General features: G+C 40.6%; 3 protein-coding genes across 6 annotated transcripts; 1 reads left to right on the top strand and 2 right to left on the bottom strand.

Annotated features, from left to right (window-relative positions):
• Positions 1-268: 268 nt before the first annotated feature.
• cdk13 (cyclin dependent kinase 13) lies at positions 269-8,807 on the bottom strand. Of its 2 annotated transcripts, none has more exons than XM_086306617.1 (14): positions 6,628-8,807; positions 5,818-6,384; positions 5,570-5,728; positions 5,323-5,462; positions 4,995-5,165; positions 4,699-4,888; positions 4,518-4,574; positions 4,289-4,390; positions 4,108-4,185; positions 3,725-3,841; positions 3,492-3,623; positions 3,209-3,405; positions 2,011-2,505; positions 269-1,742 (listed from the first exon to the last, which is right to left on the bottom strand). In XM_086306617.1, exons 1-14 carry the CDS (start codon positions 7,764-7,766, stop codon positions 1,078-1,080), a joined length of 4,209 nt encoding a protein of 1,402 aa, XP_086162743.1. In that variant the 5' UTR covers positions 7,767-8,807; the 3' UTR covers positions 269-1,077. The 2 variants fall into 2 exon arrangements, with proteins under 2 accessions (XP_086162743.1, XP_086162742.1); XM_086306616.1 differs by having other exon boundaries at positions 269-1,778; positions 6,628-8,804.
• Positions 8,808-9,935: 1,128 nt separating this feature from the next.
• ralaa (RAS like proto-oncogene Aa) lies at positions 9,936-18,941 on the bottom strand. Of its 3 annotated transcripts, none has more exons than XM_086306620.1 (6): positions 18,807-18,941; positions 18,522-18,694; positions 16,044-16,289; positions 15,740-15,948; positions 15,342-15,516; positions 9,936-15,228 (listed from the first exon to the last, which is right to left on the bottom strand). In XM_086306620.1, the coding sequence occupies exons 3-6, from the start codon at positions 16,155-16,157 to the stop codon at positions 15,106-15,108; spliced, it is 621 nt and encodes a 206-aa protein (XP_086162746.1). In that variant the 5' UTR covers positions 16,158-16,289; positions 18,522-18,694; positions 18,807-18,941; the 3' UTR covers positions 9,936-15,105. The 3 variants fall into 3 exon arrangements, with proteins under 3 accessions (XP_086162746.1, XP_086162747.1, XP_086162748.1); XM_086306621.1 differs by having other exon boundaries at positions 18,522-18,697; positions 18,807-18,873; XM_086306622.1 differs by having other exon boundaries at positions 16,044-16,161; positions 18,522-18,837.
• Positions 18,394-25,954, top strand: med1l (mediator complex subunit 1-like). The gene is made up of 17 exons (XM_086306618.1): positions 18,394-18,946; positions 19,094-19,183; positions 20,402-20,477; positions 20,573-20,627; positions 20,748-20,874; positions 20,960-20,988; positions 21,130-21,201; positions 21,295-21,369; positions 21,556-21,632; positions 22,046-22,108; positions 22,218-22,329; positions 22,454-22,578; positions 22,684-22,790; positions 22,906-23,104; positions 23,215-23,310; positions 24,433-24,535; positions 25,266-25,954. Exons 2-17 carry the CDS (start codon positions 19,094-19,096, stop codon positions 25,531-25,533), a joined length of 1,674 nt encoding a protein of 557 aa, XP_086162744.1. The 5' UTR covers positions 18,394-18,946; the 3' UTR covers positions 25,534-25,954.
• Positions 25,955-26,556: the final 602 nt, after the last annotated feature.

Genomic DNA, 26,556 nt, shown 5'->3' with positions numbered 1-26,556 from the left:
CAAAATACAGGAGCTTCCATTATACTGAATTGCACAGGGTGCTTGCTGAGGCAAAAAATACCAAATGTTCAAAGTGTCAAAATTTGGTGTTAAGCTAAAGGTCCAACAGTTTAGTAAGGGTGAGTTTACATGTCAATGGTTGTAGTGCAATGAACACACTCTAGGTAAGTGAGTGTTTCTGGCATGACACTGCCATCCAGTGGTGTGCTCTGTGAAGTCACCACACCACTGTGAGAACTAGTGTTTTCAGTAATGTAACAGACGACAATACCGTCGGCATTTCTTTAATAAACATTTGCCAAAGGTGGAGGAGGAGGGTGGTTGACAAATCATTTTAGTACAAAAGAAAAGAAAGAAAAAAAACAGGAAAAAAAAGAAGACATTGTTTTCTTTTCAAACTCCGATTATGCTTCTTTGTTTTGCTTGTGATTTTACAACACCTACTGGCAAAAAAAGGCATGTGGAATTCAAACAGCCTTTCTCCATGAAGCTGGATCAGATTTGGTGCATTCGTCTGAGAGGTTACTACTCCTTATTCTCTCAATTAGCTTGTTGTGCTCATGACTAATCTGACCCAAATGGGCCACCACTGTTTGAAGATAATCTTGACAATAGAAAAAGGAGGACAACATTACTTATGGGTTATATTCCTAATTGTGCAGATGGAGCACATCATCCATTTCCTTTCATAACCAAAAATAGTTTCCGCCTACTTCACTCAGTAGTGCAAAACATTAATACTAGTCTGCTCTGAAGCAATTACAGAAAGGCTAAGGTAGAGTTTTAAAATTTACCCAGCCTGATAAATGTACACTCAAAAAGATCAGAGTTTAATTTAAAAGACAGCAGAATAGATTACAAAAAAAATATGAAAATGGTATGAGCAATAAAAGCTCCTCCGATGTTAACTGTCCTTCTGCAGCGTATTCCACATTCCAGACTGAGGAGGAATACAACGCCTTATACAGATTTAAGTTATTAAAAACTTAATGTGCATCTCCAGATCCATCTAATCTGGTCTAAGAGGCTTTAGGGTCAACCCTTTCACCCATAGTCACTTTACATATTTCCAGTCTTTCAGAAAGGCAGCCCTCGGCCTCTGATTGTTGCCGTCGAGTTCACATGTGGGACAAAGCCAAGGGGTAGTGGTGGAGCCCCGACTTGAGAGGGGGAGCCCCAGGGTTGTCCTGGTGCTGGGATGGGTGGTGGAGGAGGTACACCATCCTTTCTTGCCATGGCATGGTTGTAAAGGTGGATAGCACTGGGGTTAGACTGTCCCTCCACAGGTAAAGGGCTGTGATTGTACTCAAAACGGTGGTCCTTGTCCCCAGTGAAAACCATACTGCTGGGTCCAGAAGCTCCGGCACTTGGAGGGAATGGGTCGGGGTGGGCTGGAGCAAGAGCCCCAGGAGCAGTAGAGGAGCTGGCAGCCTGTCCAGGCCCACTAAACACTTCTCTCAGAGTGTGAGGTGGCAAGCCCCCACCCAACATATGACCCATGTAGCTTTCCCCAAACCCTGCAGGTGTAAAAGGTGGAGGAGGTGGATGGCTGTATTCGCCACCGTATCCAGAACCTTCTGCAGTGGGCAGAGGTGGATAGTCTGGCTCTGGGGGTCTCCCTCCGTCACCTGCACCTGCAGATGCAATAGGGGGGGCATGGCCTGTCTTGGGCTCAGGTGGTGGCTGCCGGTAGTCAAGGTCAGCATGTGGAGGTGGCTCCGGAGGCTCTGGTGGTCTCTGGTCTGGGGGCAGGATGGACACCCCACTTACATCAGACACTGAAAACACAGTTGCACAATGTATTATATTGCACATGTATAATATTAGTTCACTTTTTGATGATCAGCTAATAAAAAAACTCCGATTATTTTCATTTTTAAAGCAAAATCAGAAAAAATATTTCTGCTGGTCTGACAAGATATTTGACCTTCAGTGGTATAAAAGTTAAAGAAAAAGTATTTGTCAATCTACTGAGGTACACAGACACAGTGTGTTCAGAAGGCAGCTCACCTGGTGAGACAGGACTGGGCTCAGGAGGCTGTTTAACCTCTGGAGGTAGAAGCGGTGCTGCAGCTCCAGCAGAGTTGGTGCTCTCTACTCCTTCTCCACCATCGACTGGTTCCTGCCTTTGTGTATGCTGAGCCTGGAGGAGCTGAGCTAGCAGCATAGTCATGGCTGTCTGTGTGGCAGCTGCAGCCTCGCCTTCTGGAATATTTGACGGAGCAGACATCGGGGGCGAAGGAGGTTTGGGCATTGGAGGAGTACGGGGTACTCCTGCTGGGGCTGTGGGTGGGGGAGGCTTGGCAGTTGCAGGCTGAAGAGGAGGCTCAGCTGGGTCAGTGGGAGCTAAGGCTTTAGAGAGCTGCTGTAATGTCTCTTGGTTGACCTTTGAGCTCATGGACTGGACAAACTGGGCTGTGCTGACTGCACTCTTTGGCTGCCCTAAGAAGTTCAGGAGAACTGCCAGCTGTTCCTGGGTTAACTGTGAGTTTGCTCCCTTTGGGTCTGTAGGAAGACAAATGACAAGATTGAGCAGAAGTCATAACACTGATAATATCCTGAATGCAATATATGAAAGCAAAAGTTCCTTTAACAACTTCTGGCCATATCATATTTATAAAAAAGGCTTTTGTTTAAAATAACTTCATTTCGGGAAACAGCCGTATATATTATAACCTTGCATGACAAGTTCTATCCTTTTTTAAATACATAAATCTAATCGATGACATATTTACTTTTCCCAAGTGAAGAGAATGGAAATATCAGTCTGCAAGATTCATTACTAGAGCAAGAACCAAGAGTCACATATATATATATTTCTGTGGAAGGAAATTACAATATGAGCATAAGTGAGTTTGGTTCAGTGTGTTGTCTAGCAACACGGATCTTTTAAATATTTCAGAGAAGAAGGCAAAGGCAGATTAGTGAATAAATGAATGACTGAGCTACATTCCGGATGTAATGGCTATTTAACCGAACAGTGACCTCCAGTTTAACCTCTAGTTTAAAGCATGTTAGTCTGGTGAAAGCTGTAATGTTTTAAAAAGCTCATTTCCATACATTACCTCACAGCTCAGAGGTAACAAGTTGATTTTTAAATACATCAGACTATCCGAGTTTACTTTTAGCTCATGAAACTAAGGTATGAAATGAAACCAAGTGTAAGACGACAACACCTTAAATAAATAAAAGCAGTCGTCAAACTCACCTAGCAGAGCAGAAGCAGCTGCATTCTGGGCTTTGATGGCTCCGGGGGCAGACAAACCCTGCGGCGTGTTACTGCGACTGTCATCAAGGCCCAGCTCTTTGCGGGGTGCCTTTGGAGCTGCCAGTTCTTCCGGCATCTGCTTCTGTCGCCTGCGTTTCTTACTCCACAGCTCATGACAGTCCTGCCAAAGTGGGAGACTAAAGAAGTGGAGAAAGTAAAAGATCTGATGAGCACAGCAACACTACAGGATGAACATGATGATGGAACATGAACCCAAACGTACTCTGGTGGAGGCATCTTGTCTGGATCTACATCCTTGAGAAACTCGCTGCCCAACGCCTGTTCAGCTGTGCAGCGTTTGCTGGGGTCCAGATTGAGCATGTGGTCAAAAAGATCGAGGGCAGCTGGAGGGATGCTGAACAGCAGCAAAAGCACAGGAACATGTTTAAAATAAATGCTGGAAGGCCAAATTCCACAGATACGACTTACAATAAGAAAAAGTAAACATCAACTTACAAAGCAAACTCCTCTCGTAGTCGTCGCCGGTACTGCTTCTTTGGTTTCATGGTGTTGAAGAAGGGAAGCTTTATGACATCTGGCCAGACTGCAGGACAGGGGCTGCCACATATGCGGCTAAAAAAAAAAAAAAAACCAGAAAGGCATTTTTTCTAAAAAGTACAGTAAAGAGCAGAGGTAACAGAGGTAAAGCATTACATTTGTGTACAGCAGAGCTCACTTCTTTCCTCTTTCAACCACCAATGTGTGATGGAAATATGAGGAAAATAAAATGTGAGGAGAAATAAATGTATTTCTTTAATTTCAAAGCTCACAGGAGGGAAACTGTATCTGTGGCCCTGTGTGAGAGCCAGTCATGGTTTAGGAATTTAGGCTATGCTTACCTAATAAGCTCTAACTGGGCAAGCTCCTGGTTAGCTTGAAAGATTGGCTTCTTTGTGAACAGCTCACCAAGAATGCATCTTTAATAGACAAAATAACACAATTCATGACACACATATGCCACCTTTCAGATATTCTTATTATTAAATGTTTATGATTAACAATAAAAGTATCAGCACTTACCCACAGCTCCATACATCAATAGCAGGTGTGTACCTCTCTTCTCCCAGAAGTAACTCTGGGGGACGGTACCATAGTGTGATCACTTTATTGGTATATGGTCGACTGAAAATACAAAAACAAAGACAACATCTGTTTATTAGTATCAAAATCACACCCAAAAGATACCGGTAATGATAAATAAGTATCTTACATAAGGTAAGATTCAGAAATAGAATGTATGAGGGCTCACCTCTCTTCAGAGTTATACAGCCGAGCAAGACCAAAGTCTGCAAGCTTTATTTGACCTCTGAGTAGAAGGGAAAAAAAGAAAAGAAAAACACTGCTTAAAGCGTACTTGAAAGCATCCTTAGCAAGGTTTTAAAACATGAAGCACTAAGTTCTTGTAAATGGGTAAAAAAAGGCAATCTTACTTGTTATTGAGCAGAATATTGGAGCACTTAATGTCTCTATGAAGAAAGTTCTTCTTGTGGCAGTAATCGAGTCCCTCCAGCAACTGTCGCATGAAAGACTTTATGTGGCTCTCATTAAAATGAACGAGACCAGACTCAAGCAAACCCATCAGGTCGTGATCCATGTACTCAAATACAAGATAAAAAGCACCTAAGACAAAAGGGAAAGAAAGAATTTTAAAGAATAAATAAATATCTTTTAAACTATTTTTAAAATTCCACTAAGTATCATAAATATTCACAAAAATATAAATTACCTTTATCATTCTTGAAGTCTAGAGCATCCTCTTTGTCTGTGACAATCTCCTTCATGTTGATAATACTTTTATGGTTCAGTTGACGTAAAATTTTAATCTCTCTGATGGCTGTAATTGGGAAGCCTTCCTTTTCATTGTCAAGTCGAACCTTCTTCAATGCCACCATTTCAGCTAACAGACAACAGAAAGAAATACATAAAACAGATCTTTATGACAATATTGACTTGTATGTCAAAGAAAAACTGCACTTTCTGAAGAATACACTATGAATCAGTGCCAAAGTTGGTGTAGAGGAATTAGGAGAATATTAATCTTCAGTAAAACTCACCGGTGTCTTTATCTTTAGCTTTGTACACTTGACCGTAGGTTCCTTCCCCTGTGATTCCAATGATCTCGAACTTGTCAACACAACGTTTTCCCCAGTCTATGGCAATTTCCTTAATTTCACCATATCTCGGACCACAGATTCTGGCAATTACAAATTTAATTTTACATTGAAATAATAGTAACACAGAAAACAGCAGCAACAGCACAAAACAAAAAGTGATTTAGCACTATATACATCAAGAACATACTTAGGTCTTCGGCGAATTGTTTGGGACTTCTTGTCATCAGATGGGCTCTGGGTAGAATCTGTGCTTCCAGGAAGTTCAGGGGGCAGAGGCAAGTCTGTTAAAAGCTGACGAGCCTTTTTCTCTGACTTTTTCTTCCCTGAGAGTGAGCTGTCTTTCAAGCTGCAAAAATGTTGAAAGAGCATTAGCATACTGAAACAGTCTGATCATATCTACAGAGTACAAACATTTCCTGGTCAGCACATCCATACCTTTCTCCTTTGTCCATGTGCTCAATAACTGTTTGGGGCAATGGCAGCAATGGGAGGGTAGACATGGCTTGACCTGTGGTACGTTCCTTTTCTTTGCCTTGTCCAGAGGCTGGTGCTTTCCTCTTGTCCCGATGTATAGAGTCATCCTTGCCCTTTACATCCCTGTCCCTGCTGGTCTGGTGCTCTGTTGTCTTCTTGGATGACCTCTCTGAGGGTGACTGATGCTGGGTTGATGTGGGAGTTCGGGGTCCCTTCTCCGGTTGAGGTGGAGAAGGAGGGCGACCCTTTCTGGAGTTGTGATTCGATTTAGGGCTGGGCTGATGAGCGGACGAGGAACCCTTGGTGGGAGTCGATGTATTGCTCGAATTCTTGGCCTTAGCAGCTGCTTCTGCAGCTTTAGCCTTTTTCTGCTTACTGAGTTCAGCAGCAAGGCTAGTTTTGAAGGTGAGCGTGCTTGGTGAAAGACTAGATGGCCGACTACGGGAACGAGAGTGGCGGTGTCGGCTGCGAGAACGTGAATGCCTTGAAGTTGAATATGGACTTCTACTGCGTGACCTAGCAGATCGCCTGGAAAGGAAATGATGAGAACAGCATGTTCAGTTGGTACATCAAAAGCACTTATAATTCAAGGTATTTCAGTCAGATTAGCAACTGCAGTGACACATGCAAGTTGTTTTTTGGGTTGTTTTTTTTTTTAATGAAAAATGAAACAGTGCAGCCTTATTATAACAAATCTAATAAAGTCACCACACCAACAGAGCATGTGCAACAAATTAAACATGTTCAATTAGCTGCGTAATAACAACTCACCTGACATCAGGACTTGGGCTCAAGGACTTCCTATATGGACTCCGTGATCGCCTCCGGTTACCATAAGGACTTGAGCCAAACTCTCCTTGTTCATAAGGACTGTGCCGACCGTAACTCGGAGACCTGCGCCAGTTCACTGGGCTCACAGGTGATCTCTTCCTTTTGTTGCTCGAGTATGAACTGGGTGACTTGGGGGCACCGTACGACCCATACGTGTCTGCATCTCGGCTGTAATATGTGGAACTGGGAGAAAGTCTTTTGCTCGCATAAGTTGGACTTCTTCTAGATATCAGCTGGTTATAACCGCCAGGAGACTGGTAGTTATATGAATATGATGTCCCATAGGGACTTTCTGATTTAAAACCAGGACTTCTCCTGTATGCCCTGAGGTCCTCACGATCATCTCTGTAAGACTGTGGAGCATCTCTGTATGCAGATGGGGGCTCTTTATCAGATCTTGTTTTACTTCTGTGCCTTTTTGAATCCCTTTTATCAGCAGATTGTGAGGACTGGGATGTAGATGTCCTTTTGCCATTCCTGTCACTGCTCCTTGTAGTGTCTCTGTGATTTTTAGAGCCACTCAGGCTTCCTCCACTCCTGGCTTTTGAGGAGTCCCTCTCCCGACTGTGACGGTCTTTTTTCTTACTTAGCTCCTTCTCTTGCCTGCTTCTCTCAGGTGGTCCTCTTGTTTTCTCGTCCTTGCTGAGGCTTACTGCCTCCCGCTCTCTGGGGTGACTTCTGTCTGGGGATGCTGGTCCATTATAGTCAACATCGCTAAGTCGGTCCGCTGTGAGACTCTCAGCATGGGGGTCAAGTTTAGGAGACGGGCTCCCAGAAAAACGCTCTGACTGGGAGCTCACGTCATCGTACTCCACCAGTGTCCGAAGTTCAACATCTTTCTCAAAAGCACTTCTTCGATCATTGTCAGGGTCCTCTATTGTACCGGTATGCCACAAGCCTCTTTCCTTGGGTTGCCTGCGTTTCTTTCTTCTAGAAGCCGATGAGCGCCTCTTCTCACGGTGCCTGTCTCGCTGAGCGGCACCGCTCCCCGGTTTGCTACGCCTGTCCTGCCTGCTAGCATTTCTCTGTGCAGAGGGGCTCCGTCCCCGACCCTCGCGAAGCACCTCCGAATTAGGCATTTATCTCCCAAATAAATGCTACCACCACGCTAAGAATAATATATTCTCTAATTTACCAAAGCTATGTCCCTTGGTGTGTCGTGGAACAAAACATTGGGCTAGCTATGGTGACAGGCTAGTCAGCTAACGTAACAGCAAAATCACAGGTAGACAGCCAGCCAGCTAGCTAGCTTAACGTTAGCATTACAAAGCTAGTACAGTTCAGATTGAAGATAAAGTGAGTTGGTTCAGAGGGAAATTAATGACACTTAGTGCCAGCACACTCCGGCTCATATCAAATTCACAAAATGATTCTTGGTTACAGAGCCATACGATACTCAACCATTGTGTTCCAGGACGGACATCTCCCAGATTTATCAGCTAATGCTAGTCGGTTTAGCCAGCTAGTATTAACTGGCTAACTGTACTCGGCTACACAGTCGCATTCCGTTTCATGGTAAAAGCACAGGCCTAAAGCCTCTCTAAATTTAAGATCCACTTTTTCTAAAACGTTATCGTCTGTGCGAGCATGTAAATCCATTTACCGAATAGTGTTAAAATGTAAGTAGTCAACTCCGTCTCCTTCTCACAAACTTCTTGCCCTCCATCACGCTCCGGTGTGCAACAAGGAAGTGAACAGCACGCGAGTTGGCCGGATAGTCCGCGGCTAACCAGCTAGCCGCTAGCAACTTAGCCAGCTAGCTTCTCCTTGTGTGGAGTTCAAGACAACTCAGTCAACATGCAAGAAAACAATGCCATTCAAAAACACGCCTGCGTCCACGTATCTTGCTGGACTGCTACCTCAGCTGATTGCAGCATTACCCGAAAGTAGCAAAACCTCTGCGTTAAATAGCTCAAAAAAATCTCTGAATGTGTTTATATTAATTTAACTTTGTTCCCAGTACAGCTAACGGTACAGCTCACCCGGGCCCAGGCTGCTTTCAAACTACAGGCCTTGTGCGTCGCTGTCAACCAATGGCACTCGTATTCGTAATCCATTGGTAACGTCACAGCGAAAGGGAAACCCCTACCATCAAAAAACCACCACATAATATGATATGAAAATGCGATATTAACCAGAGTGTACAGGAGATGGTTATTTTCTACGTATCCAGTAAATGGAACTACAGGTTACGTCTTTCCATTGATTACAATAAGACCAGATGCTGCCGTCACGCGCCGTTAATCACAGTTAATCTGTTCCTCATTCCTCAGTTTAAATGATTAATTATTACTATACAGAATATGGTCATTTGTCAAGGGAATGATTGGAAAATTAAGAAGTTAAATTTAAGTATTAAAAACAAAACAGATTTTCTTTTTATTAAAGAAAAAAAACTTTCCAAACCTACCTGGCCTCAGGAAAAAGTAAATACCCCTTAAACCTAGTAACCTATTGGGCCACCTTTGGGTGCAAGAACTGCAGTCAAGCATTTGCAATAACTGGCACTGAGTCTCACACATCAAAGGAATTTCGGCCCACTTTTCTTTGCAGAACTTTTCACATATGGTCAGGTAGGTTTGGATAACCTTTACCGAATACATTAAATCATTTACCAACTGCATTTTGCATTTACTCAGGATATTTTTTAATAATATTAGAAGATGATCTGACTGGCAATGCACAAGCTCAACCGACACCTTAGTTTGCTCACTATTGTACAATAACATTTCAAATTCTGTGTGCGCATAGATACATTTATATGCAATAAAACTAAAATACCTTACAAATTACAACATCATTCATCGCAGACACGGTGTAACACGAGAAAGATACCTAAAAGCTAAAGCAATTTTTTACGTTTTTCTCTAAACCAAATGCACAAGCTGAAATTGTGACAAATATATTTATTTACCTGTTTTTATTGTTATTTATCCAACAAAGACACGAATAAATGTTACTTTTCCATTTTCTGGCAAGTGTTTTTGTGGTGTGTTTTTATGGACATGTCTTGCTATTTTCCTGGCAATACAGGCCTGCTGAAAGACTTCATGAGTTTCTAAGGTGCTTAGAAAGAACCTAGACACTTCAAGAGCTTGTTTTATGACCTTAAGATAGTGCTTTTCCTCTAAGAAAGATCAGGGTAAGGAGATAGATATTATCCATGTTTATACATATAACACAGCACTTCAAAGTTCACCTGTTCAGTGCAAAAAACAATAAACGTATCACACAGAACATACACAAAGTGTTATTAGTAATGTCCACTTTATTTGCCATTTCCAAACTCACAAAAAAAATGAATTGAAATGTAAGCATCACCTCTTGTATTCACAAACAGATAGGCTACATTAGTGGTTATGTTAAAAATAAGTAAACATGAAGGAAAAATTTAACTGATGGCATACATACAACCATCCAATCAATTACATAGATACCTATAGATTTCTTTTTTTACTCCAAGGGTATAGAAAAGGCAAAACAAGTTATCTGAATACCCAGTAGGACAGTTCGCTCATAGCGTTCACACAAACATCTGTTTTAGTATTTCACTGAAATTTTTCGGGCTATCAAGTCTATTAAATTAATATGTGGAAACAAAGTAACAGCAGTAGAATGATTATGAATGATGTCTCCTTGAATAAACAAAAACCCACAACAAACAACTGAAACAAGAAAGACTTTGTTTAGCCAGTGTTATAGTATGCAAGCATTACGGTAGTCACTTTATGTAGGGCAGCTTCTGTAATCCTCAACAATGAAGACACAATGCGGTTAATGTAATAATCTCAAGCTAAAGAAGGAGAGTAATAATAAACTGGGATCTTTATGCTCATTCCAGTTTCTGTGCGTGCCACTTTAACTTTCAGGGCGTTTCAATCATTATGTGGTGTACTGGAGTTTACAGAGGTGGGACCAAGTCATTGTTTTGCAAGTCTCAAGTAAGTCTCAAGTCTTTATCCTCAAGTCTCAAGTCAAGTCTCAAGTAATGTCAGGCAAGTCAGAGTCGAGTCTCAAGTCACTGGTGTAAAAGTCCGAGTCAAGTCACAAGTCTGAAATTTTGAATTTCAAGTCCTTTCGAGTCTTTAAAAAAAAAAAAAGAAAAAGAAAAAAGTATGTTGCAGTTATGCTAAATGTAAATATTAGACCATGTAATTTTTAAATCTGTGTTTTTCTCAACACATGACAAAATAGTGAACTTAGAAAATATACACAAATTGTGAAATTGCACCTCTTTAAAATGCAGCTCAATTAAACCTAGCTCCAAGAATAATTTTCACCGACAGTTCTGAGATAAGCTGCATGTTATTCTTGGATGCGGTTGTAGGACCGGTGTTGTGCCAAAAAGTGATTGTCTGCCAAAAACTGATTTCCGGTATTTGCCAAAAAGCGATTGCTCATATTTAAAGTGCTATAAGTAACTTGTTGGGCTATAATATGTTAAACATATGTCAAATGCATCCCTTATGGATGACATAAAGTCATCTTGAGCCACAAACAACATTCGTGTAGCAAGATACAAGCCGCAATCAGTTTTTGGCAGCGACTTTTATATAACCTTTATTTATGCAGTAAAAAAAATCTCATTAACATTAAAAATGTATTTTGTAAGAGTAAGTTGCCCAACAGGACAGCAGAAATGGCAGCAAATATTACAATAGTTCTGTAAAAATATTTTAAGTGGGGATAAAGGACCGGATTGGTTATAATGTAAGTACAAGTTGTAAAGATACTTAAAAAACAGATAAATTTTTAATTCTTTATGTAACCCCTTTGTATCCCCTGTTCACCGAAGTCTATTTACGAACATACGTAAAGATATTACACATAAAAAATACACAGAAACACTGGAAATCACTTTTTGGCACAACACCGGCTTTAAAATCGCATGACAAAAATATCATATACATTAAAAAAACTAGTTAGATGAAGTCAGCTATCTCATTGTAGCATATTTATATGCATATTTATAATTATACGGTTCTTGTGAGTGCATACACTCGTGAAGTTTAGTAACTTCCGGTCACTGCAACAAGCCCAGGTACAGTTTACCGACGGATGGGTGCAGGACCTTGAAATGCACCGTGTAGAAAGTAAAGACCATCGTACGTATCATAAGTTTACCAGTCTCACAAATAGTCTTCATAAATACACATTCGTTATCCGTTTATTAATATAACCTTTGAGCTTAACGGTAATTAATTAGTAGTGGAAATAATTTCTGGTACGCCTTACAGAAATGTAGCAGTGACAATAATATTGTATGCTGTAATCGCACTGGACAATTAGTGATACAAAAAACCTGTTTTATCCTGTGAATAAAAGTATATGTTTTTGTCAATGTACCATAATAACAGAAGCGAAACGCAATATTGTGTCAGGACAATTCACTATTTATGCACAATAAATAAAGGAGCATAGCGCGACAATTTCTGTTCAGCGCCAGACTTGCTTGTAACCTATATCACCAATTATGTTATGAAAATGACGCATTAACTACAACAGCAGACTGACCTTTGTGTAAATGCTTGGAGCAGACTAACCTGTGAGCTGCAGTGTTCTGGGACGTTATATTTGATCTTTGAATGGCTGCAATCCAGTCGCGTCTTTGTTACTTCGGAAACATGGCTCGAACAATTTCTCTTCAACGACGTAATCCGATAACAACCGATCTCTTTACCCGTCGGCTTCCCGTGGCTGTCATGCGACCGGCTATTGCAGTTAATAATACAACGGCTTCTTGACATTTTTGTGTTTCTTTTTATCGCTGTGTGACTGATTTCAATTGAAAGCCTGCGTGCGCTAGTACCGCTTGCCACGAGTTCCCAGAATCCTTTGCGGTTCTACCCGTGAATGACGTCACATTTTCAATCTCTATATAATATGCATGTTAAATTTTATATTTGGGGTAAAATATCAAGTCTTTTCAAGTAAACCGGTTCAAGTCCAATTCAAGTCCCAAGTCATTGGTGTAAAAGTCCAAGTCAAGTCACAAGTCTTAGAACATTTTTTCAAGTCAAGTCTAAAGTCATAAAATTAATGACTCGAGTCTGACTCGAGTCCAAGTCATGTGACTCGAGTCCACACCTCTGGGAGTTTAGCCCTTAGGACATATATTAGAATAAACTGCTTACCAATCAGTTTGATGCCACCTCACGTTACTGTTTTAAAGTCCAACTCCTCCTACTATGTGCTTTGCTGTAGACATGAGTTGCATGATAAACGCACATTAAAAAGACAAACATACAGACAAAAGAAAGCTTCATAGCTGTTGGATGACACACTTTTTTCCAAACTGCAGTCAGATCTCTAAATGGCGCTCCAGCTCAAGTGCTTCTAGTTCTCAATAGTTTCTAGACCCAGTCAGTGTTTTAAACTGTTTCCAAGTTTCACATTTCCTCTTTGCAATTACAGCAAACATTTTGCATAGACTCCAGTGTTGGGCACGTTATTGGTTGTGGCAATCTTTTAGTGTAAATGGTGAGCAGCTTATTAAGTTAACGATTGGTAGTGAATCAGAGAGAAAAATGGCAACAACCTCAATGTGGCTGTTTAACTTTACTGAAATATTAAAAACAAATAATAAGTTACTAAAAATAAATTATATTGTTCACAAGAAAAGAAAAGAAAAGGCTCAGTCATAAATTAAGAAACAAGGGGCAGTTTTCACAGTGTATTTTGGTCTATGCATTCTCAATTTGCCAATTTCTATACACTGTTTCAACCTTTGCCTCTAAAATGCCATCTACAAGATAAAATGAACACATTCGGCATGTTACTACAGCACTGTAACACAGGGTAGCCTTGCACAAAAAGTAGCAAAGTAGAACGCCAGTGACCTCTAAACTCTGCAAATCATTGGCAGTCTAAGATTACAGGCAAACAGGATGAGTATGAGGGGATGTTTCACATTCACAATGGACAGAGAGGCAACAGTGACGCACTGCACAAGAATTACTAAAGCCCTCATAACCTTGCATTTCTTTCCCCAGGCGAATCAGACTGAAATCTTGACGCTTCCCGACACTCCTTTTGACTTTTGCAAAGACTGTAGTGCTTACTTTTGATGCTCGTTACAGCAAGCTGTCATTCACTTCAAATAATAAGTGGGCACTTGTTTGTACTAGCTAGCGTTTTTCTTTGGCGACTAAAACTTTTTTTGGACAAGTATCACCTCACGTCTATGCAGCCTGCAGTCTCATTTTCATTTCATGCCTTAAAAATGATCTATTCATTAATTTACCCCAGCTTTCCAATTAAGGACTTTTCCATTTAACAAAAGGAAAAAGGAGATACAAGTTTGCAGATTAAATGTCAGGAAAAATTATAAATGAAAAAAGACATTTTTTACATGTTACAATGTGTTTCTTTGTTTTTAAAATTAAGATGTGTCAGCATGTAAGGGATGTAGTGTTATGGAATCACCTTTTATCTGAGCACCAGGGATTCCTTTATCGCAAAAAAGACAATGCCAAGTGAGGTAAAACTTCTGAAATGTTAGAATTGAAAAAGAGTTCAAGTGTTGCAAAATCCCTCACAGATTCAAGGGTAACAATTAATGTCCATTGTGCATTTGAGAAGACTCAAAAGTCTGTGGGGTAAGGGGAGAGATTAGTGGAAACATTAGTGCGCTTATCTTACACTGGGTGATATGATAGAGGAGAAGAAGGGAAATGTTTGACGTCACGACTAAAAAGAAGTATACTTAACTGTACAACGTAGTAAAACTGAGGTGTAAAACGACAAATAGGAATGGCATCAAATTGTGTCTCGAGCTTTGATAATGAAACTTTTTTTCTAATTGAAAGGTTTCATAGGCTCAGTGCAATGTTCATCTCCTCTGTGGCTCTTGATGAACTCTGGGTTGACACTACACTGCCGAGTCTGTTAACTAACCCTTCTTACCAAAGATGGTGGATTAATTAAAAGGGATTGGGGCTTTCCAGTACTGAGCTCCAGTTACATCTTCCCTGTTTAAACCTTGGCGCTTAGACTTTCATTTAAATCTTTTTTTCAACTTGCACTGCACAGCTCTCTTAATATGTGTGTTACACACACACACACGTCAGACTTTACAATGAAAAGTTTTGGAACATTTCAGGACTTAGCCTCTCAAGCTTAGGTCTAAATTAAAAACACCACTGAATTATTACACTCTGTAATGTGGGCAGAGTGAGAAAGAGAGAGAGTACATAAATTATTTGGAGTGTCAGCACATAAAAAGTTAGAGCTATAAATGGTGTATGAAGCGCCACCTTACTACTTCCTGACACATGGTCAGATGTCCTGTTAACCAGGAACAGAAGGTCATGGTCAGGTATGGGCACAAAAAATTAAATTAAATTAAAATTTAAAAAAAAAAGCAAAAGTCTGAGAAATGCGTATGTACATAAGCAGCGAGCCTGCTCCCTCTAACGACTATAAAATACAGCATCTCTCTCTAATTCTCTTGGCCAAACTTTTACTTTTCTTCTTCCCGTTTTTCTCTTTGCTGTCCTCCATTTTTCTTGCCCGGATCTCTCTCATTAGGTCGAAAAAAACCTGTTAACAGGAGAACATAAAAAACACAAGTGTTCACATTTCTGTGTTTATGTGTCTGTTTTGCTTGGTGTCAGCATAGGAAGGAATTATTATGTTCAGCAAGTTAAACAAACCTTGTCAACATTGGCACGAGTTTTGGCCGAAGTCTCCACGTAGCACACGCCCCACTGCTCTGCACGTGCCTTTGCCTCATCTGCGCTAACCTGCCGTCGGTCGTCCAAGTCTGACTTATTACCAACCAGGAGAAAGGGCACATTCTCATCCTCCTTCACTCGCAGAATTTGCTCTCTGCAAAATGAACAGGAAATCTCATTCAGCCGTGAATTATGTAAATAAACAGAGCGCTGCATGGTAAATGCACAAAATCCTTACTCATATGAGTCTAGTCAACCTGATGGAAGAAAAACCTTGAGTTGTGATGAAGTATCAAAAAAGCAAAGGAAGAAGAATAGCTTAATTACATCCTAATGGATGGGTAAGTGCTTCATTAAAAGAATCTAAGTGGCTGCACCTGAAGTCTACTGTTGCTGCAAAAGACTCCAGCTCTGTGATGGAAAATACGCAGAGGAAACCCTCGCCACTTCGGAAGTAGTTATCCCGGATGGCTGCGTAGTCCTCTTGCCCGGCTGTATCAAGGATGTCAATTTGCACCTCCTCTCCATCCAGCACCACTTTCTTCCTGTAACTGTCTGCTTTAGTGGGCTCGTAGTCTTCAACAAACTAGAAAACAGAAAGAGATCCATTATGCCAGAGTTTTTTTTATTAAAACCTCAAAACTGGAATTTCAGTTGAGTACTGTGATGTGAGCAGCTCACCTCATCATACATGAACTGGAGTGTAAGAGCTGATTTGCCCACTCCTCCACTGCCAACCATTATCACTTTGTGAAGGGCTAGAGAGTTCTGCCCTTTTGGCTTTGCAGCTGCCATGGCTCTGTGTACCGAGAGATGCAAGTATCAAAGGGAGAAAGTGCAAGATGGCGGGAAGGGATTGTGAAATGTGAGGACTGCAAAAATCAGATCCAAAGACTGCAGGTCCAACAAAGGGCTGAATGATAGTTCCTGTGGAGAATTTAAAAAAGAAAAGAAAAAAAGAGAAAGATGTTGCATCATATTTTCCAGTGCCTCCAGGTTCCATTTCTGCATTTTGATTGCACAGTCATCATGGTAATAAATCCCAAACCAATAAAAGGCTAAAAAGCAGAAACTACAATTAGACTTGAGACGTCGCACAAAAGAATGATTCTCGGTAGCTTAACAAGAATGCAGGAAACATTGTCATGACACAAGACTGACGCATTAGAAATGCAAATTTATTTTCATTATAAATTCTGCTCTGAAGCCATTTGCCTGTGCAAATAGCACCTATCCCTTACTGCCTTAAGCAGTATTACTTTCCTCTTTACAAACGCGACCGCAATACCACTTGACCTGTTAACAATTCAGGCCATAAGTATTCAGAAGTAACAGAAATCAGATCACACAAATTGTAAACGTGGCTCTAATTTCCAGCTGTACATTTTGTTTTTACATCTTGGTTAGTTGTGAAACACAAGCTGGAGAAAGCAATAGAAGTGCAAGTTACTACTGGTAGAAATATTACCCCTGGCATAATTTCCTCATACAAGAGACAAGAAATAATTTTCTTGTCCATGCAAAGACATTTACTAATCGATTTTATTTATTAATTTTTCCCTCTCAGATGTCTGAAGGTACACAAAGATTTGAAAGATTTATGAATATGTTGTTTGAATCAGTTTTAGGCCTAGTCCAGCAAAGGGATTCCTAACTTCTCCCAAGAAACTAACTCTTTAATTCCTGTGTAAAAACAGTTGTTAAGGTTATACCAAACAAACTGGTCGAAACATGACCCTCACATCACAGATGCACTGGCCAATCTACAACATAGCAAAAGGGTACATTTAACATAATCTTAAACCTCTTTTGCGTGTTGCTAAAATACCGAAACACAAATACCAATTCAGAAAGGCGCCTTGTGGGTGCAGTACTTTCGGCAGCCAAGTGTCACTACAAATACACATTGGAGCCTGAGGACCAAATACTGCTTGTCAATAGCACAGAAAAGGTAACGTTAACTACAAATAAAGCGCACAAATTCCACTAATAGAACAGTTTTAAGTGAACCTGCCCTAAGAAAAGGGAGACAAGTTTTGAAAAGTTGGCAGTACTTTATATGTCTTTGACAACAGTGGATAAAATGTGACACATGATAAAGCCATTGAGTGGCCTCTTTTCCATACTGGACTGTCCAAGAACACTATAGAAAATGCATACTGTCCAGAAATGTGTGTTCAAGCCCTTTCCTAAAGGCCAACACAAACCCTTTTTTGGGGGGGGGGGGGGGGGGGGGGAGAGATCAGGGATAAGCATGGGCTTGCAGCCAATTCGTCACTACACAAATTAACATAAAAGGTTTATATTTACTGCAAGTCAATAGTACTATAAAGAACTGAAGGAATGTTGCTTTACTTTCATCTTTTAAAGCTGCAAACATCTCTTAACAAGTTGTTTTGAGTGGAAGTGAAAAGGGAACTATTAACGAGTCAGTCGTTCTGGGCTTGGAGAGACGTTTAACAACAATTTCTAAACAAACCCAAGTCACCTTATGTAAAGACAGGGAGACTGTAGAGACAATACTATGCCTTCAGTTTACAATCATCAGCACAAATGTGGGTGGAAAGTCAATACACCAGTTAGACAAATTAGTCAGCGAGTCATTATTTAGCAAATAAAAAACAAACAAGACGCCACACCATAAGCACACCAAGAATACAAAAAAACAAAATACTATACACAAAAATCTATACATAACATGAACTGAGAAATCAACTATTTAACCAACTATTTCAATAAAAGAAACTAGCACAGCAAATGTCAGTGTACACGTCCCTAACAACAACGTTAACTTATTAGCAACTTAGCTGGTTGACTGCTGGGCAATGTGGCTAACAAGCTAACTATGCTACCGGGCAGGTAAATGCCACCTGACATCAAAGTAACATTTCAGGATGAAGATAACATCTGAAAGACACGTCTCTAAAAGCGGATATTCTGCAACAGATGTTCGCTCGTTGCTTCCAAACTCAGTAGCTTCCTCGTTAGCGAGGGCGAGTGTGGACACACAGGGGGGGGGGGTAAAGGGGAAAAAACGGCTAGCGAGCAGCTAATCATAACTAAATGATGCGACGCTAATAAAACTGAAAGACAAGCAGGGTCCGTTGCACCAGTACCAGGTCTTGTATTAACACAAATCCAAAAATAAACAGCACTCACCTTGGCAAAAGGTCTGATGAAGCGGAATTTAAGGTGGCGAAACGAAACGACTCAGCTAGCTACTTGTTAGCTCATGGCTAGCTTTCTAGCTAACTCCAGAGACCCGGCTGGTAGCTGTTAGCAGCAGACTGACTGCACGTCCTGTGGGCTTGGCTCCGACTGACAACGCCCGCCTGCTTGGGAGAAGCACACAGCGTCTCACTTTGACTTTAGTGTGTGAGTGTAATATTTTCTTTCAGATAAAAAAAAAATATAGCCCCGGGTATGGACATATCAGATAATTACCCTCGCAGTTGAGCATACAGTACAATGCAGATTAGGAACAGCGGATGAAAGGTACCACATAACTGATTAACTGGCTAATCCGCATAAATAGTGGCAGGTTTGTTCAAAAGGAGAAGAGTGAAGAGACCTCCACATGCCAGGTATGTCGGTTTGAATATAGTGTTCTCACTAAATAAACACACAATTTAAGTTAAAAAAAATGCGCAAATGTAAATAACACATCTTAAAATGGGAAGAAAGTTTAATTTTATTTTTTCCCATCAATCTCCTGTTTTTCGACGCTTTAGATGATGGACAGGGTCACAATTCCAGAGCTGTGTTTGAAGTTTGCAGAGAAGAGTTGGGCTGACACTTTTCAGCTTGTCCGAAGGTGTATGGTGAGGCAGACTTCATTAAATAAAAATGAAAATGCCTCTACTCAAATGGTCTATTTGAATCATTTTAGTTGTACGGTTAGGGTTTTTTTTTTTTTGTTTTTTTTTTTAAATCTCGTCTTACGCAAAAGAGATTACTCATTTTATTTCTAATTTAAACTAAGACCCCCTCCTTTGTTTTGTTTGGGGTTTAAAGGGGGTATGTTGCGTTATGTGGCTGGTTAGTGCATGGCTCTGCTAATATGATAATGTGGTGTGAACTGGTGTGGCTATCCACTCAGAATGAGATCATTCATCCTGGAACACACACGGCTTTGTTTTTTTTTGATCAGCGGTCCTTTTTTTTTCTTCTTCTTCTTCTCTTTTTTTGCATTGACTGGTATCACTTAACCTACTTGGATTTACTTATCAAGCACCTGGTACAGTGTATGGAGTAAAGCCTTCAAATCAAAACAAAGTAGTTTGACTGTGGGTTGTTGGTTATCTTTATGGCATTGGCTTTGATTCCACTTTTTAACAGCATCCCTTTTGGCCAGACATGCACTACTGCTGGCTTAATTAATTTTCCTTTGCACTATTTATTGATTCTTAAATAGAGGATGTCCCTCTTGTACATGTATATTATTTGGTTAGAGGTTTGAGAGTTCAAGCACTGACATGAGGCAAACGGGCTGTACTCTGTGCAGTCACTATTATTATTGTTCTATCTGTATGCTGGGCCTCTGTGAGAAGAGAGGGTTGGTTAGTTTTCTTTAGATTTGTCATGGGTGGAGCAGCAGGGTAGATAATACTTTTGGATTAATGTGGAGTGGAGCTTGGCAGTGGTCAGTCTCTGGAGTGTGTTGAAGAAATGTGATTGCTTGGTGGTCTGAAGTGATGTGTGGTCCAAAGGGATAAGGCATCTGGGGCTAGTTATCAATTTCTCTTCCAGCAGTGATCTTAAAGAGAACTTGTGAAGAAGTGGGGTTCTTCTTCTTCAAAAAAAATTAAGTACAATAATTTCAAACTCCTAGTTCCAAAACATTTGTTTCATTAAACACACACATCCCAGTATGAAAAGCATGCAAATGTCAGTGTTTTCCTTGAGATGGTGTCATGCAGTTTGTGTTGCATGGTGAGATGGGCAGACAGGACCAAAGGCTGTTTGCACAAGACTTTGCTTTTGCCATACAAACAGTCCATTGTTGTTTTCTTTGTCTCTCGCCTTTGTTCCTATAATAGGAGAAATCCAGAGATGAATCCAGATCCCGTAAGCCACTGGAAAGATCCCTGGAAAAACTCCAGGAAGAATCAAACGGTATGTGAGTAACATATGTTTTTATTTATTTATTTATTTATTTTTTTGAAGTATTTTTACTTTACGTAAGTAAAATGAATCTCGTTATGTTTCAGTGTGCACCATCAACACCACAAAGCTCCGCCTAGAGATTATCGCAAAACAACAAGGGTATAAAACTGACCTCCATGGCTTTGTTTTTGCTTTTTAGACTCATATCTTTCCTCATCTGTTTTTCTATTAATCTACTGTGATGACACCTTGTTATCCATATGAATCTTTTCTCCCAAGGATGAGTTTTCATTTTGCTGAGGCCACGTGCTATTTATCAGCTGATTTATTCTACGTTGAGGTATTGTTGTTGCCGTGTGGTGAAGTGGAGGAGGTGAAGGTGGTCCCTCACGGAGAATCCCCTGTTGTAAGTGGACTGTGCTGTTTCCAGCAAGTCATTAGAACTTCTCACCTTTTGCTAATCATGCTGATAAAATAAAACTGTCTCTTAGCCCAGTGAATCCCTGCTTCAGCTGCTAAGGTAAGGGAATGGATTGCTTTTAAATTTACATTTTTCTTGCAGTAAGCAGTGCCATTATCCACTAAATTTTTTTAAGAGCATAATGACAGCACTAATGGTTTTAGCTCTATTTGCTGATTGTGCTGCTTTCTGGGTGCACAGGTCCAAAAACTTTGCCGCCTTCTCCCTGAAGTTACAAGGCCTCTTTGCCCAGTACAACATCCCTGGAGACAAGTGCCTACCTCAGCTTATCAAATATTCTTTAGCTCTTATAAATCTGAGGCTCTTGTGATCATTTAGCCATGTGTTCCCTTTTTTCTTTTCCAGTGAAATTAAATTTAAATTGTTGGCATCTCTACAGTGCCTTGGGAAAGACTTATGGAAAATCGCTCATTTGCCAAGGTGTGTGACAAAGCAACAACTTTCCAAAAGTCTGTCTGCTTAAAACAAAATGAATTCCTGTTCAGTGCTTCAATTTAAATTTCATAAACCAAAACGCATGTATATAAAATGATCAGGAGAGTAAATAATTGTAGCTCTTCATATAAACTGCAGTTTTTTTTTGTTTGTATTTTTTCCTCTTTTCAGGGAACAAAAGTATTTTGACCCTGAAATGGACTTGATAAACAATGGCAGGATAGGGGATTTAATCATGGGAAAAGAAGGTATAGTTACACTTGTATATTGAATTGGTTGTATTTAAATTATGCAAATTAAATTCTAGATCAAGAGTGTCAAATATAAGGTGCGGGGGCCAGAATTGGCCCAGTAATGACTCCAATCTGGCCCACTGGACGGCTTTGGAAAATGTGAAAGATGTAAAACTTTATTTTCACAAGTTTTACAACTTTCCTTCTGATAAACACCTCCCCCACAGTCAACCACACCACACAAAGTAATAGATAAACAATTAGGTGATGTAAAAGTTTTCACTGTCTATTATAGAAAAGTCATTAAAATTGAAGTTAAATGTATTTACACTGACAGAAAGGGAAGTGTCACTGGTCTGGCCTAATTAAGAGGAAACTAGGCTGAATTTGGCTCATGGTGTAAAATGAGTTTGACATCCCTGTTCTAGATTGTCCTTTCACCATGCGGTTCTTTATTCCTCCAACCAATGGAACAAAAACTTTGGTGTCAGGTAAGCTTCTGAGTTAAAAACGTGATAAATTGCGTTCTCTTTCATTCAGTTCATTCAATACAGGTGTCATCGGAGATGTTAAAAGTAATAGATTTTCCTCAAATGACAGACTTGAATCCAGTTGTTCAAGCCGCCCAGGTTACTGTAGTTGTCAGCAATGTGACCCACAAGCTTCAGATGGCATCTGTGGTCCCTCAGCCTCCCCAGCTGGATCCTCAGGGGTATCTGCCTGCTTTCTGATTTTTAATCTCTCACCCAGCGGGACACGTTTCATTTTCCATTTATGAGTGAGTCTGACTGTCACTAGCGTTGGTGTTAATGGAGTACAATTGTGTCCTGGAGCAGTTATCCTGTGTTTGTTCCGCTGAATGAGGTGCCAAATGAAATGCTGCCTGCCTGTTTCCTGCTTAAACTGCAGCCAGCTATGCCCGTGATGCCGTCTTTTGTAAAGAAGCTCAGCCAAATTACAGGTCAGGGAGGCTTTCATGAGTATTTTGTGAAATGGACATGAAACAAAAAGCCTGCTCATTACTGCTGCTCTGTCTCCGATTATTTCCTACATGTGACTGTACCAGATGTTGACCTGCAGTGGGCACCCTTACCCAAGCTTCTCATGAGAGATTCATTAAGCGCAAACAGCTCCTGGGAGATGACATACGAAAGCAACATGATTTTTACAGTGGTATGAGGATACTATTTATTATAAGTGGAAAAGGTAAAAGAGGGGTTAGTATTGAATATGTAATTTATGCATTTAAAAAAAAAAAAAAAAAAAAGATCAATGTTTATTCATCTAGACTCTTCCTGGTGGTGTGATGCATAGTTATGTTTTCCCTGGAGCTGCATGGGATGTGCCTGCCCACAGGGGGGCTGTGGTGGACAGTGTTCCCTTCACCCACCCTGGTCATGTCCCAGCCCTGCTGGAGCTGCTGCGCCACCAGTGTGCCATTAACACCCTGCTGAGGAGCTGTTTCATATTTCACTGTGCCAGTCCAGGTAGGAGTGTTTTTACATTACAAAACCGGTCGACACAGAGATGGTGTAAAGTGGGCAGCAAACATTGTTGTGCTTAAAATATGTAACGCTTCATTTATGCATCTTACCAGGTTCAGTTTGTGGCCTGCATTTTGAAGTCCTTCCAGAGTCTGACAGCAGCTTTTCTGTGACCTTCCAGCCACCTGACGCTGACTCCCTGGGTGTTTGTGAGCATTAAGTTCATTTCAAATTTGGGAAAAAATTAGCTGTTTTAAAAGTTTATCCTTTTTAATATATCTATTTTTTTTTTTTTTTTTTTTTTACCTATATGCAATAATCAAATGCATATAGGCATAAAGACATGGTCAAGACAACCTGCTGAAGCTCAAACTGAACATCAGAATGGGGAAGAAATATGGTTTAAGTGACTTTTCATTTGGCATGGTAGTACCAATTGGGCTGGTCTGAGTATAAACTGCTGATCTACTGGGAGTTTTTGACATCACCACAGTCAGAATCATGTTTATGGCCAAGTTTGTACACAAATAAGGAAATTTGTCTTGGTGTCAGGGTGCAAAATCTCTAAGTTTTGCAGAGGATGGTCTGGGAAAAGACTGCAGTGAGTGGAAGTTCTCTGGGTGAAAACACCTTGTTGAGGTCAGAGGAGAATAGCCAGAGTGGTTTGAACTGATAGGAAAACAATGGTAGCTCAAATAGCCAGTTGTTGCAACCAAGATATGCAGAAGTGCATCTCTGAATGCAGAACACCTTGAAGCAGGTGGGCTACAGTAGCAGATGACGCATCGGGTGCTGCTCCTGTCAGTTAAGAACCGAAAGCTAAAGTTGCACAATCTCATCAAATTTGGACAATGGAAGATTGTAAAAACATTGCCTGGCCTGAGTTTGCCTGGTCTATTTTTTTCTGTGACATTCAGATGGTAGGGTTAGAAAACAACAACTTGAAAGCATGGCTCTGATTTCCAGTTTCAGGGTGGTGGGGGTGGTAGTGGAGTAGTGAAGGAGATTTTCTTGACACACTGTGGTCCCCTTAGAATCATTTAAATGTCACAGCCTTCTTGAGTGTTGCTGCTAGCAATGTCCACCAGTGTACCCATGACTCCTTCCAGCAGGACGAAGTGTCATGCCACAAAGTACAAGTAATCTCAGCCTGGTTTCTTGAACGTCATCATATTTCCTGCAGGGTTCGTTTTTTGGCTATAAACATGGTGGTAGATGGGCAAATTAAGTAAAAAAAAAAAAACCAAACAAACCTGGTTGTAATATCAGTTTGGGAAAATGAACAAGTTAAAGGAATGTGGTGTGTAATTTAAACTGATTTGTGCCCACAGTGCTGGTGAATGTACCGAAACCTCACCAGATTACCTGCAGCTTATTTGGAGCAAATACACGTGATCCTTCCATTAATGAATACCTCTCCTCTGTCATCATGAGGTATGTTTTCTGTCTTTAAGAACCATGCTTACATGCAGATGTTGGTGTAAATGTGATTATTATTTACTCACTCAAGTGTGTGTAACAATGTACAGAAATTCTGCATTATGAAGATCTGTGTGCAGCAGAGTAACTGAATGTAGTTTATTATGCTGATTCATTCATCAGCTACCTGAACAGTGTCTAAACTTTACAGCTTTAACTAGCATAACAAATGTGAGCACATGATTACATGGTAGAATTACAGTAACTCTTTCTCAACCACTAGTACTCATCCTACATTTACAAACATGCTACACACGCCAACAAAAAAGATGCTCTTAATTAAGAGGTTAAACTGTGTGTTCAACACAATGCTTGGCTAACATACCAGCAGCTTCCTTGCTGTTTGTGTTACTGAAGAGAGTTTAATCTATAGTTGTATGTGTCTTCATCACATTCTCCCGATTCCTCTGCGTTTACATTCTCCCACCGAGCTGCGGCACTTAACCTTTACAGCGCCTGTGTCCCACTGACGTCTCTACTAACACATTGTGACCTTGCACATTTATTTACCTGTGATTTGCTTTCTGTTTAAAGTTCCTGCATGTTTTATTAAGAATATAGATATCTGGTAGCAGACTGTTTCAACAACTGGGTTGTAAGAGGAGGGGATTTGTCTTGTTGCCGTACTGAATTTTAGCTCCACTCCTTCTAGGAACTTTCAGTTGTTTTGTTTTTCTCCACTCAGCTGTATGTCCATCCCTGAGACAATGAGGATGCTATACAACAAGCTCGAGGACATCACCTCTGTCCCACTTTCTCCCAGCTGCTCGGCCACCACAGAGACTGAAAATGACCATTCAGCTCCCTCGAGTACAGCTGTGGCCGACACCAGCAGAGCTTTGGCCACTTTCTCCCAAAGTGCAGCTATGCCGAAGGACGGCTTCAGTGTTGCTGATTTAGCACGTTCTGCCCTGACTGTAGCCAAATCTGAATCTATTCTTGAAATAAATTAAAGTCCCTCCGCCTCCTCTTACCCACCACCCCTTGTAGACACGTTTCAACACAGGGTGGACAACAGGCACAGCTGATCTAAACGTGCATCCACAGCCTTTATGAAAACTCTCACGGGTTAAATCAGCCATAAATATGGACCAGAATAACTGGTATTTGTTTTCCGTTATCAGTTAGAGATGCTAATGTGTAACTGCAGAAGGCTGTGTTTGAATAATTCAGAGTTCATAATCGCATCCATCTCCTGCAGGATGCTTAAATGTCACTTACTATGCATTCCAGCGTGGCAGAGATTACTGGCTGTAAAGATCTGAGGTCTGACATCTGACCTCAGACAGCCAAGAGCCCAGTTGATTGGTACCATGTGAGCCAATCAAACATTGTTAAAGTACATAATGCACTCTTGATGTTTTGTAAGACTCCACACATTTAAAAAATAAAAATAAAGAAAAAATAGCTTTGGTGTAGCATATGATTCAGCTCTCAAATGCATTCTCTCTAAACCACAATTTAGTTTTTGCTTCTTTTTTTTTCTTCTTTGATGTAAATTAGGTTTTGTACAATAAGCGTGACATTTGGCGTGAAAATGTAGGAGTGGAAGACCGATGTGGAATGGAAACTCGGCAGTAAGAAATCTCTTGATTGCTGCTGAGCACAGTAGTGCTTTTTCTGCGCGGAAGCCAACACGGTTACCAATATAGCACAAATGTGAGTAGTCTGTAAAGAATTAGAAATATTTGCATTCTAACAAAGGGAGGAAATTTAACTTTTTTTTTTCACATTCCAAAAGAAATGTTTGAGACAAAACTCACTGGTGCAATGTTCAACTAAATCCTGAAGACCTACTGGCGATGTGCATTTAGAAAGGAATTTAACATGTATTAAGAATACGAAGTCAACTGTCAACAGCAGACAACTGGTTTTGTCCCGTGTCTGTACTTCTGCATATCCAATGACCTGTACGGCTGCTATTCATAGAAACATTGTAACATGTGGTTAAACCGCTCTCTTTTTTCAGTGGGCTT

Source organism: Aulonocara sp. 'chitande type north' Nkhata Bay, linkage group LG9 (assembly GCF_057382095.1).
Source record: "Aulonocara sp. 'chitande type north' Nkhata Bay isolate Kocher_YH1m ecotype deep benthic linkage group LG9, A_spYH_male_GT1.1, whole genome shotgun sequence".
NCBI classification, from domain to species: Eukaryota; Metazoa; Chordata; class Actinopteri; order Cichliformes; family Cichlidae; genus Aulonocara; species Aulonocara sp. 'chitande type north' Nkhata Bay.
This window is presented reverse-complemented; position numbering and strand designations above follow the sequence as displayed.

What these genes read in the sequence shown, in the direction of transcription:
- cdk13 (XM_086306616.1), bottom strand. Translation starts at nt 7,766, where the DNA reads ATGCCTAATTCGGAGGTGCTTCGCGAGGGTCGGGGACGGAGCCCCTCT. An exon ending in CTGTATAACTCTGAAGAGAG is followed by an intron (nt 4,391 to 4,517) that starts GTGAGCCCTCAT and finishes TTGTATTTTCAG; the next exon opens with TCGACCATATACCAATAAAG. An exon ending in GCCCAGTCCTGTCTCACCAG is followed by an intron (nt 1,779 to 2,010) that starts GTGAGCTGCCTT and finishes CTGTGTTTTCAG; the next exon opens with TGTCTGATGTAAGTGGGGTG.
- ralaa (XM_086306620.1), bottom strand. Translation starts at nt 16,157, where the DNA reads ATGGCAGCTGCAAAGCCAAAAGGGCAGAACTCTCTAGCCCTTCACAAA. An exon ending in GCAGCAACAGTAGACTTCAG is followed by an intron (nt 15,517 to 15,739) that starts GTGCAGCCACTT and finishes TTCATTTTGCAG; the next exon opens with AGAGCAAATTCTGCGAGTGA. An exon ending in CTCGTGCCAATGTTGACAAG is followed by an intron (nt 15,229 to 15,341) that starts GTTTGTTTAACT and finishes TCCTGTTAACAG; the next exon opens with GTTTTTTTCGACCTAATGAG.
- med1l (XM_086306618.1), top strand. Translation starts at nt 19,094, where the DNA reads ATGATGGACAGGGTCACAATTCCAGAGCTGTGTTTGAAGTTTGCAGAG. An exon ending in CTCACGGAGAATCCCCTGTT is followed by an intron (nt 20,875 to 20,959) that starts GTAAGTGGACTG and finishes ACTGTCTCTTAG; the next exon opens with CCCAGTGAATCCCTGCTTCA. An exon ending in TACAACATCCCTGGAGACAA is followed by an intron (nt 21,202 to 21,294) that starts GTGCCTACCTCA and finishes TTTCTTTTCCAG; the next exon opens with TGAAATTAAATTTAAATTGT.